The sequence below is a fragment of the Onthophagus taurus genome, chromosome 2 (genome assembly GCF_036711975.1).
Source record: "Onthophagus taurus isolate NC chromosome 2, IU_Otau_3.0, whole genome shotgun sequence".
NCBI classification, from domain to species: Eukaryota; Metazoa; Arthropoda; class Insecta; order Coleoptera; family Scarabaeidae; genus Onthophagus; species Onthophagus taurus.
This window is the reverse complement of record NC_091967.1, coordinates 12,116,155-12,129,170: the sequence shown is the minus strand read 5'-3', so window position 1 is coordinate 12,129,170 and position 13,016 is coordinate 12,116,155. Positions and strand designations below refer to the sequence as shown.

General features: G+C 34.5%; 1 protein-coding gene across 1 annotated transcript; it reads right to left on the bottom strand.

Annotated features, from left to right (window-relative positions):
- Positions 1–664: 664 nt before the first annotated feature.
- LOC111425917 (homeobox protein XHOX-7.1-like) lies at positions 665–2,215 on the bottom strand. The gene is made up of 3 exons (XM_023060210.2): positions 1,615–2,215; positions 1,339–1,541; positions 665–1,255 (listed from the first exon to the last, which is right to left on the bottom strand). Exons 1-3 carry the CDS (start codon positions 2,015–2,017, stop codon positions 1,031–1,033), a joined length of 831 nt encoding a protein of 276 aa, XP_022915978.1. The 5' UTR covers positions 2,018–2,215; the 3' UTR covers positions 665–1,030.
- Between the last annotated feature and the right edge of the window lie 10,801 nt (positions 2,216–13,016).

Below are 13,016 nucleotides of genomic sequence, written 5' to 3'. Positions count from 1 at the left end.
GGCATCTGGCAATGCTGCGGGATGCCTCTCGAAAGGAAATACCCAGCGAATACACCGCGACTACCATATAGGATCGGGAGGAAGCCGAACGAGGCACTTAGAGCGTATCAAAAACCAATTATCCCGAGATTTTTCTGCATTCCCGCCTCGCCGTTTTCCAGGAATTTTCACTCGCCGTTCCTCAAACTATAAAAGTCGCTCGCCTAGCTATTCGACATGGAGAAATTACTCGTCGTAGACGTCTAGCCATTCGTCAATTGCCCAATGGAAATCTCGACTGTTGCTGCTGTTTCGATTTCTTATTAAAGTCCTTGAACCGGAGTAACCGTAAGTTTTGTACCACTCTCTTATCGTGCAATAAACACTTTTTTTTTTTTGAAAAATGGGATTTTTTCTACTTTTAATTAAGATTACTTAGTTTTAATTATAACGCGTATCGAACAAAACTCGATTAGTCAACTTTAAATGACTTTGAAAGTTTAGACTGTTCATTATTTAATCAACATTCTTAGTGCGTCCTCGTTAAAATGCCCAAACACATAAATACGCACTCGTTGCGTATCAGTTTTGAATAACACACGTTATTGCGATTAGATATGCTTAAATTTTTTGTTATTAATTAGGTTTTGTTTATGGGTTTATGTATTTAAATAATACAATAAAATACTATTACGAATTCGTTTATTCTATTCATTATAGATATTTTAAATAAATCTTATTTACAAATTTAAACAATAATAAAACATTTTTAATATACATTTTATACAAGTATTTACAATTTTTCGTCAACTAAAAAAATTATTAATCAGTCTTATACAGAGATATACGTTTATGTACAAATTAACAAAACAGAAAAAAAACAATATCTAAACATTAGAATTGCCCCTTTTTAATCATAAATATTACAGTAGATGAAAGGAGAAAATAAAAAAAGTTTCGAAATTAATTCAAAAATTAACAAAGAGAATAAAGAAAGGTTTTCTTTTATGACACATAGAGTTAACTTTAACTTTTTTTTCATTGGATTTTATCACTGAGGGATATTTAGTATTGGACCATGATTCGCAAAGTTGAATTGCGGCGGTCGATGAGCCATTGTGGCATTGAGAAAGTGCGGGAAGAGGTTTGGCGTTCCAGGAAATAGGCCAAAGGTCGCAGGTAACAGAGGAGGTCGTGCGGATAACCTTAACTTTTCCAATTCTGCTTCTTGTAGTCGCTTAGCTTTCGCCCGACGGTTTTGAAACCAAATCTTAACCTGAAAATTACAATAAAAATAATTTTACTAAATTTATTTAATTTATTTAAATTTTGAAATAATTTTAAATTAATCTTAATTACCTGTGTTTCTGTTAATCTCAAAGAACTTGAAAATTCCGCCCTCTCAGCTATACTCAAATACTGTTTATCTCTAAATTTCTTTTCTAAAGCGAGAAGTTGTTGAGTTGTGAAGGGGGTTCTTGGTTTTCTATTTGGTTTGTGTTTCCTAAGAGCGCATCTAACTATTGGTGGACCGGTGTTTTGGGTAATGTTAGCTATACTTGCTAAAAAAAAAGAAATTTCTTTTAGGGCAAATTTTTAAATTTTATGGTTAATTTGAAAATTATAATAACTTACTTTGTGGTGAATTAGATCTTAAAATTCCATGAGCTTGCCAAGGAAAAACCCAATGTGGTGGAGGCGCCTGGTTTAACAATCTTGGTACTGATGGATGTAAAGGTTGAGGAACAACCACCGTATGAGAATTAGGACTCAAACTTTCTCTACTTTCAAGGTCGTCGTCTTCGTCCACCGTAATATTTTCGTCACTATCATCATCGTATAAACTATGTTCAGAAGGTGGTTTTAATCGATCAGAAAGGAGTTCGCTTTGATCCTCTTCAAAACTCTGATCTTTCTCCTCACATTTCGGCGACGGAGAACTCGCAGTCCGCGTCGAAGATAACAACGATTCAACACTGAACGAAATCTTCGTTTTACAGTTCGTTAAGTTTACTTCAGATTTAGTTTGATCCTCCATCACAAAAATATGATAACAATCACTTGATCAAAGTTTTTTAATCACAAAACTTTAAAGTTCCACTCAAAATTTTTTTTATTTTAGTTTTATGTTTTATTTTTGTAAAGTATTTTGTCACTTTCTCTTTAAAACTGGTAGTAGGTAGACTTGCTCTCAACAAGACTCGCGATCGTAGACTGAGCATCCAGCAGTGTGCCGTTCTGTAACCATGCCTCCGAGAGGGCGGTGAGATCGTATCTAAACCACGCCTTCCCATTTATAACCTTAATGCTCCGTGACATTGCCTGTTCATTTCTCTCCCCTTTTCAAAAAGCTTTATCCCCACCACGTTTCAGTTTTCACCTCCCCACACCACATCACCACGTTTCAGAGTAATTCCGTAGCTGCCTTCAACTAATTGGGTGCTTAATAGCAATTGGGAATTTGTTGGACTTGGGATGAGAGAAATGGAGAGAGAGGGAAAAATTTAAAAAAAATTTAACAAAGCAAAAAATTGAGGATTAGTGACAATTGGCACCAGACATAATTGGTTGCAAAAATATGATTTTTTAACATAACATTTCAGAATCACTTTATTATTATCCAACTTCATGGTGCAACATATCAAAGAAAATTTCATTCACTCATTTCAACCAAACAAAAAATTCTTCGTCTTAACACAGCCTTGGTGATCATCAAATTAATTCCTTTTACTTTTCAAAGTCATTTTTAAATTTTACAATAAAATAAATAGATCGAAAAACACAATTAACACTAACAAAAGGTGAAACAAAATGAATTAAAATAGCGAACAAATCAATTATTGCCGGGCGTAGTAGGTACAGTTCCGTAACGGAGAGCTTTCGGTTATCTCTCGTATGTGTAAGTGAGATAGAGAATGAGAGAGACGCTTTGAGTTCTCCTGCTGAACATGTTGCCAATTCGCGTATCGCCGTGCCATAGGCATGGAGTTTGTGATTGGCAGTGTTCGGCTGTTTACCCGCCCAGCCTGAAAAAGGGGATTGGTCGGTTTCAGGGTGGGGATAATAAAATCAATTTAATGCCATCGAAGCTTTCAGGTGGAGGACGACGGGTACGTACACGATCGTTGATAGGGGGCGCAATTTATTTGCTTGCCTTTTCGAATCGGTTCACCTTATGGTGAACTAGCTGTAGTTTACAATATTTAAATTAAATAAGAATACTTAGGAGAGAAATTTAAATATCAAAAACCAAAATTAAGTTACTTATACATATACAAACCTTCTTAATTAAACCCTCTTCAAAATTAGCTTTAATTACTATATTAGTTACATCTAAAAGCCAAATCAATATTTTTGCCAATAGATATCAAAATAATTTGGGGTTATTGCACCAAATAATAATAATATCCAAGTTTGCAAAAAATCTCTTAGACTCGAATCCATAAAGTCTAATTGAGCATCATAATTTCATTCAAGTTTGGATTCTCAAATACTTAGGAACTCACTTGCCACTCATATTTAGATAACTATTGCGTAAATTTTAAGCAGATTTCTCACCATATTTCTTCAATACTCCAAAAGTTATGTTTATAGAGTACCATGATTTATACTATTGTATAAGTTTTAAAATAAATTTCCAAAAAATGTACTAGATGTGTTGATACTACACATAATATAAGGTTATCTCAGGTGGAGTGAATGCCAAATGGTTTCAAAACAGAAAGGGCTTGAGTTAGGTTGGATATCCTTGAAGGTATAGATTGTCCAGATTGCGAAATTTTAACCATGGGGCAATATTAACAGTACCGCTTTTATTGAAAGATCTGATATAGTAGTGCGTAGGCTATCATAGACATGTTATTAGAACATAATTAATCAAAAATAGACCTGTGAACTTGTTTTTGAAGCTTTCCAACCTTTGGTTTCTTGTGGCATAATTTTGCACAACATTTAGATATGTGTATATGTTACTTTAAATTCTAGAAAACTGGTAAATCTTAGGTTTTATGTCAGAATCAAATCTTGGGATATACCAAGTTGGGTTGGTAAAAGGGCGAAATTTGAGTCGTGATTTATTACGAAAGTTAGAAATTGGTAAATCCTAGGATACTCCCATCCGTATTGGTCAAAATAAAGTTTTCTGCTGTTTTGATGGGGTTACAAAAACAATATGAACAAATCCAGGATTATTTAATATCCACAACAACAGCTAATAACGTCCTTGGGTCTAAGTTAGATTCCATCTACATCAGATATTCATTTTTTTTGTTGTTCTAAAGCTTGACGAGATTTCTCTCCATGGGTTTCCTTGTTTTTGATTGCTTGAATGAATTTGAGAAATTCGGAGCAATGACTGCTCACATTGGTTTCCATCAAATTGTGATGTTTTGAAAATCTTGATTACTACGTTCCATTAACCCCAGTGACTGGCTTTGTCGGAATTTGCCTTGAACAATTTTTTTATCAGAATGTTTTATACTAGATGCTCCAAATAGAGTGAATATGTGAGGTAGTTAACAAGCAAATTTTTTAGCCCATAACGAGAAATAAAGTTAATAAAGAGAACGTAGAATTACAAATTCGGTAAGATGATCTTGATGTCTGCGTGGAAGAGTGGATCGTGACTATGTTACGAATCAAATGCAGTCTATTTGGTTACAACCGCGTTCTATTGTAATATACAGGGTGATTTATAACATATGTAGCAGATTAAAAGGGGAATCGCTCAAAAACTGGTGTTTGTTTGTTGAGAAACGCTGATACCATGTTTTTATTGCTGCTAATTCAGTTGATTTGGTTACCTAGCAGCGGACATGTCATTTAACAAGTATTTTAATTGTTCTTTACTGAATATCAGCGGTTCCCAAAAATTGACGATAACTTATTTAAAAAATTAACATGCGATATCTATGTAACTATTAAGTTTTTAACAAAACATTATTAAGAAAATCACTTTAGTTTGACCTCAAGTACCTACCCGTTGAGTCTGCTCCATATTTTATAAATCACCCCGTATATTGCTTTTGTACAATTTTTGTTTGTTTATTTTTCTTTTCTTTTTTTTTATATATTCATGTTTGATTTTTTTTTAATGTTAAATATGTGGGTTGTGCCAAGAAATATTACTATTATTATTATTATGTATCATAGTAAACTTTAAATTTCTGTTCAAATAAGTCAATTTGGCATCTGCAGTTTATTTTACTATTTAAATTAGTGTTACAAGTCCATTTTTGAAAATGATGTGTTCCTTTTGGCAAGATTGGCTTATCGGCAAATACCACAGTTATATTTTTGTATTTGCGATTAAGCTCTTTCAATGTTCTAGTTGTGTTGTGTAGTTTCGTCTAAGTCATAGGGATGAAGTGCCATAAAATCAGTTCGACTTTTTGTTAGATGCATCCCTTTCTCTTGGTCTTCTTCTACTTCTGAAAGTGAAAAAAGAAACAGAATCAGGAAAGAGCATGATGTGGGTGAAGTTAAGGAAAAGTACAAAAGAATTAATTTGTTAGAGTTCATGATAGTTTTCATCAAAGTAGATGGAGAAATGGAAAGTCTTATTGCTCAAGCTACGTATAATACTTTTTTGATTCTGATGATGAGAATACAGAACAATGACCAACAACAAATTTGTGGGATTTTGTTGGTGCCAGAAACAGAAGGCAGTACTATTTTATTAAAAACTCAACAGAATCGTTCGCTTAATGTGCAAATCATTCAGAATAGAAAAGGGCAGGGCTCCGTAGGTGTAACGATACGGAATAGAAATAGAAACCTTTTTCAGAAAAAAAAAAAAAAATAAAAATTTTGCTGGATGCTGGATGACAGTTTCTATAAACCACCTTCTTTTCTGCAAACACCCAAAAAATTATCCAAGACACATTATATAAAAAGGTTTAAGAAGGAAGAAATTTCAACGTAACCAATCAATTAGAAGACCTTTTACTACTGCGACTCCAGCTAAATCACAAACACTAGCGGTTTGGTTGTTCTGGTTTACCTGCCATGTTTTCTATGGAAAATTTTTCTTGCTTTTACACCCAATAATACAAAATAATCTCAGTTTCGACTTTTTTGTAATTGCTTTTCTATGCTTCCATATCTATTTTGGATGTAGCTTACTAATAATTTCAATCTATATTTCTATGAATTTTTGATTTTTATCCTTAGCGTTTTCGTAACTCGACACTTTTAACAACATAATAAAACAATTTTTGTTTGATAACCGGAGGATTAAAAATATTTCCTAGAATTCAATTACAGTTAAAAATCTGTCAGTGCAATATCCATCCTATTAACAGTTTCCAACACAGCTCATTTATTTGTACAAAAGGCCAACCGATCATCGTCACAAAGCGAGCAGATTTAAGCCCATTGAAAAAACTACCCCCACAGCGTCCTTTAGCTAATAAGTCGCCCAATGTTATCTGACCAAAAACGTCAACAGATATCAGTTGGAGCGATCCCGGGGGAACGTTGAGGGATATAGGCACACGTTCCTGTCACTCATCCATTTCGCCCCGTCCCAGTACGTATAATCCGTTCAGAACACCCCTGGTGGTCCCTTAATTCCTGTTACAAACTCTCGTTGTTTGCAAATGGGATTTAAAAGGATAAGTCGATGGTGTGTTTTCTTCGCACTTGTTCAACTTTGTGTTTACCTGTACTAAAATGAGTTTGATTTTCTTAAAATCACTAAGAAATGTGCGATTTGTTAGAAATAATTTAAAGTAAACATTTTGTGATTACCTTTTAGATTTGTTAATTTCTACTATGGATGTTGGTTTTATTATAAAACGTGACCTTTTCTAAAAGCTCAAAAAATGGGATTTTCGAGTTAGCCCCATGGACGGACAAACAAATAAAGGGATTATCGGACGAACCACAACGGTATTCAGAGAAAATTGAAATGGATACGGGAGATTAGTACCTTCTGAAGTCTTGAAGGACAACAATTACCGAAGCAATTCCTCGGAAAATGGCCAAAGTGTCCTTTCATTTATTACGGGCCGCACCACACTAAAGAAATACTGTTATACTGTGGTACTATTCTTAAACCAGATTTTAAGGTTGTTTCAAGGATTAACTTTTTACGGATTAGTGGAGTTTTGTCAAAATAGAAATGCAACGGTTTACGGTAAAATAACTTTATGGCTAAAAGAAATTGTTGTTTTATGACTTAAAAAGATTAACTTTTAAAATTCCATTAAAATTTTGCAGTCAAATTTAAGCGAATTTAAAAAATTTTATGGATAAGTATAAAACCATTCATAATAATATTTCTGCAAAGTGTTTTTGTATCACAGCTTTTAGTATTGATGAATTTTTAAATGTTTTGAGAGATGGTAGAAACCGTTTTGTTATTATAATTTGCACTTTAAACTGTTTGAATGAATAAATTTAATGCACACAAATTCGAACAATTATCCACATCGTTGCGTTCTACTTTTAGTTCAATAAAAATGTACAAAAATCTAGCACTGCACAATAACTAATACTAGAGCTAACACTAGCAGTAGAACTAAAACTAGACCTAGAACTAGAAACATTCGGGTTTAGGCGCACGTCTCTTAAGACGGCTAAACCCGAATGTTTCTAGTTCTCGGTTTTGTGTTAGTTCTAGTATTGCACTATAACTAACACTAGACCTACAACTAGAAACATTGGGGTTTAGCCATCTTAAGAGATAAATCCGAATGTTTCTAGTTCTAAGTCTAGTGTTAGTTTTAATTTTCATTCAATTAATATATTGTATATTTGTGTTATTCAATTCTAAAGTTCCCTACAATTAACCACTTTTAACAGTTTACAAACGAGGATCGCTTTCTTTTGATACAGCCAAAAAAAAAAATAAGCATCGAACCCGATCCACTTAATCATCCACTTAACAAAAGGGCAGAAGCACCCAAACGTATAGAGACCCTCAAAAATTTCAGGACAATAAATTACGTGTTTCACGGTGTCAAATAAAATAGACACATACACACACACGTTCGTATAGACTTCAAGCGCGTTTAGCGTCGTTTAGGATGCTATTACTGTGCGTGTTTGGTAGGGGAAGTCAATGAAAATCACGTCGGCGGCAGATGGTCCATGATTTTTGGATTGTTACCCGCGTCACGGTTTCATGGTTCAGCACAAGAGAACCCGGCTTCAGCTTGTTGGGTCGCGTCCGGTGTTTAATATCAAATTAGCACATACGCCATTGGGCCAACGAGCCAATGGGAATCGTTTCAAAGGGGGGCCACGCCGAAATGTAAAAGAGCGAGACTGCGCGAAAAATAAGTAGGGAGAAAACGTGAGAGACTCCGAATCCGAAGAGATTTGTCGTGGGTCATTTAATTTAAAAGTAATTACGATTTGATTTATTTATTCGGGTTCCTACTATTATTGGTGTGCCTCTCAACGCGATGCCAGTTGGTCCGTTTAGTGTTTGCAAGTTGACTACTATTGGACTGCAATAAAGCTATTAAGTATATGTAGTTAAAGTACCCTTAACCAGGATAGATGGCAACCAAACTCGTTCGGGTGTGTTAATTGCATTGTCGGTGAGGTACTTTACTTTAATAGTAATAGTGATCATTATTAAAGTGTTTAGATGAATAAAATTTATTGAAGTATCCTAATGATATCAACTTGAAGTATTAAAGAAAAGTTTTTTTTATTAAAAGATAATGATGCTTGAAGTAATATTTTTTTCGATAAGTAGGTACTGTTCTTGAAGAGGGGTTGAAATGAAGGAGGTAGAATTTTTTTATAGCCACTACGATTCATAAACGGCGTCGGTATCGCTTAGAAGATCGACGGCGGCGTTGTTGGAGAGCGCGCGGCCTCTGGCGGGCGCAATATCATTAAAACGGCAGATAAAGGGCCCCAAACGACGTCGTAACCGACTTTTATGACCGTCGCATTTGAATACGTCCGCCGCGGACAATTGCGACCCGGAACGAGCCTTAATCCCGCAGTTTCGCTATCGCCCGCCGCTAGATGGCTTGATTAAAAACGCGCAGGATCGGACTTGCGTACAAGAAGCCATTACATTTAAAATCCATTTTAAATCTTATTATTAAAATTATTTTCTGCCGGATAAAACATTAAAAAAATCAATTAAGTCTGGATTTAACTAGAAATGGTGAAAGGAGGTGTTTAAGAAAAATAACTGAATACTGTACTGAAAACCAGCAAATGTTTTACGTTCGCGGTAATTTTCGAAACGGGCTGGGCGCGGCACCGTTCCAAATAGCAGGAATAACGGACGCCTATTACCAGCGGGGGTTTTTTTTTTGTTGGATCGTTTTAGCGTCCGCCGCGACGCCGCTAATGTCTGTATAAGTCGGCTAATTTTTTTCAGTACATTTGGCCACGTTAATTCCTGCCTCCCGGCTCTTTTTCGATGTTTTGGCCCATTTAACCGCCTCGGCTGTCTACCCGGTAATGAATGCAGCAGGTATTAGCGCTACCGTAGTCGCTATCTTTACGTCTTCGCCGTCACTCGACGTTCCCGAGAAAATTGCCCCTGTTTTCGAGCCTTTTTACGGCTCTCCGTAATTGCCACCGCGCCCGACTTTACGGCTTAAGCTTTTTTGTTAAATGCTATAATTACATCGTATGCAATTTTGACGATTCTATTATGCAGTTAATTTTTTCACAGTAGAAAACTTCATCTGGTACTTATAAACTATAAAGAACATAATGTTATAAGAAAAAGATATAAAAACAAAAATTTATTTCTTAAGTTTTTTTTGTTTTATGTAAGGTAGCTTTAAGACTATAAAAACAATCATTTACGACCTTTTTCCGTCTAGAGAACAAGCAATTTCATCAGATTCAATAGATAACGTTTTAAAATGTCTATGTGTAATGTTATTATTAATATTATTTCATGGAATGTTCAATCGCTTAGTTCTAAAAAACAAATTCTTGATACGCTTATACATATTTAGTAGAGTTTAACATTAGACTTTTCTGAATCTTGGTTCAAACCGAGAAGTAGTACTGGTTTTAGATGCTGTGTGTGATGGTCTTGCTATTTTCATTAATGTTGTTTGTGGTGTTAATTTGTTAGAATACAACATCACCTTGTTTTCCGTGTAAACAAGCTGGAGTTGAAGTGATATGTTCGATCCATAATGATTCATTGTGGTCAGAAACTACAATTTTAAACGGCAAAGTGTGTTTATTTTGTGGATTTGGTGACTTAGGCCCCTGAAAAAGTTTTGGGATTAAGAACATACAAGTTTATATACTAGTTTATAATATTCAAATTTAAACAAACATTAAATTTATATCAATTTTAATGCAAGAGTAAATACTGCTTGCAAAAGACTATATACTGTATGTAGGTAGTAGATTAAATACTGGTCGCAGAAGACTACATTCTGCTCTTGGAAGATTAGACATTGCTAATAGAAGACTAGATACGGCTGCAAAATGACTAGGTGTTGTTGGAAAATGTTTAGGTAATGCTGACCGAGGACTACATACCACAGGCAGAAATATTAATACTTGGAATACTTGGATAAACCCCCACTTTGTAACTGAAGATCCGGGTATAAACTAGTTAATATAGTATTTATAAAATCATCTCTACAATAGTAAGATAAAGAATGTACAAAAGTCACTGAAGAGTCTCCTATTTTAATTAACTACATCAAGTATTGACAACTTGCAGAAATTTCAGACTAAACTTTTAGATCAGCTTTTGGATCTTTACAAAACATTTTTCAACAAAAATCAGCTTCTTTTGTTTCTAATACTATAAGCTATATTCCCCTAGAGTATCTGTCACGGCAACTTGAAACATAATTGTAATATCTTTTGACATCGAGTTGCTGTTGAAATTGAAGGCTTGTGAAGACGACAATGGTCTAAATAGGATTTTGCTCACTAACAACAGTCTGGTGTCATTAATTTCCAGACTTAAGTTTGGTCATGGTTGATTTCTTGTACATGTTGTTGGACTAAAATTAGCGTAATTAAGAATCCAGAGTGCTACTATGATGCTGAGGTGGTGGATTTGGATCATATTTATTACTCCTATTTACTTTGGCTGTCACCTAATTGTCTACCAATTAATTTAATGTACTTATTAAACAGCATTTTAGAGGAAAAGTTGATTTTCTGAAGTGGTCAGAATTGTGATACTATAACTTTGACACAATTTGCAACATAAACTGGCTATGTTAGCTTCTTTCTTGGTCAATCCGAGTCAATAACAACTTGATAACAACTCCATTTGATGCGAACTGAAATAAATATTCATCCGAATTCATCTGAAAATATACTTTTTTAACCCATATCATATACTTGTGTTTAATTATTTGGTTCTGAAACTCGAAGAATTATTTTTTAATAACAAACACATTTGATTTTATTGACTTATTTGATGGCTTAGTTACATTAGGTTTCATTAAATGATGATTTGTCTTTAATAAGGCCGATGACAGAAATTGAACTTGAAATTTAAACGTTCGCTAACATGCTCGTTACGTACCTGGTATGTGAACTAAATGATGTTTATCATTTCCTAAAACGGTATTTACGAGTGAAGAAAGTGCTTTATACGTTGGCATTATCTTTTTTGATTCATAACTGCCATATATCGTATGATCAAGACTAAATTTTCCATTTCTACGTTTATTGCTGTCTTCTAGATACTCTTTTTATGCTATTTAATTGCAAGTTACGATTAAATATTCAAGTGAATTAAATATATTGCAATTCATTTCTTATACCAAAATTCGAGAAAGCAGGTAGAAACAAAATTTTTTTTCCGTGGGTTACAAAAAAAAAAGTAAAGTTGTTATGAGTTACTTCTCGATGTCACGCAGTCGTCGCCGGCTCTCGTTGTAGTTAGCAGAAAAGTGATTGCGCGTGTTACTTTCATTGGTCGAGTTTCCTTTTTGTGATAATGGAAGAAATGAATCCTAAAGATTTGATCCCCTTAATCCAAGAAAGAGTTGTGGTGAAATGAAGTATTTTGCAACATATGGAATAGAAGCAACAAAGAGGATTATGTATTTGTGCTTATCTTTTGTGCGAATGCGTTTGGATGGATAACCAACAATCAACGTAAGTCTCAATTTATTGGCAAAAAAATTTAAAACTTATTCAATCTTTCTTCTTGCTCTACTTATATGATGTTATCCAAAAACAAGAGGAAAGCATTATCATTAATCACCAGCTAAATAGCGATCTTCTAGATATTCGACACATTAACTACAGATTTTGTTTTACCAGCTTCATCAATGGAATTAACCTCCCATGATAGCTCAAACTTAAACGTTGATGGTAATTTTTGAAATATTTTTTGTCCACATTTCTCATCCAAATTTTGAATTTGGTTTCACTTACTGAAATCTACTGAAGATTTTTTGATTTGTTTTCTTGAAAATACATCTCGTAATACCAAAATTTACTGCGACTTCAATGAGAAACCACATCCGACAAGTGTTAAAGTTTCAATCTAAGAAAGTTTAAGAAGAGTTTACACCTATTTTTCACCATATTACGGAACGATTCCAGTTTAAGGTATAAGAAAAATACCTATTATTATTATTTAAACTGTGTTGTTATTAGAAAATGGTTCTAATCCATTTTAAAACATCATTCAGTGATAATTACACCTACAAGGTTTCACAGTAAAAGCAATTAAAGAAGACAAACAGTCGGAAAGACTGTAGAGAATTACCTTCTCCCTTTAATTACCACCGAACCCGGAATTAGTGCCGCTCCGAAACTACCGGCAATTATGGAAAATTAATCGCTTTTGTCGGAGGCAAACGGGTCTCTACCTGTAGTTTTTAATTGCTCTACGGACACAACAAATTCCGTCGATAAAACTGTCATTTCGGTCCACGACGACAAGAAGGGCCGACGACGAACGGAATGGCGGGTTTGTTAACAACCGCCTTAATAGGTGTTTACCGGGAGTTACATTTTTTAGATTTCGTCGGTAGATAATTGGCGGGCGAAACACGCAGAAGGATGAAAGGGCCGAAAATCTCGTAAAATGGGAAAAGAAGAAAAGGGACCGG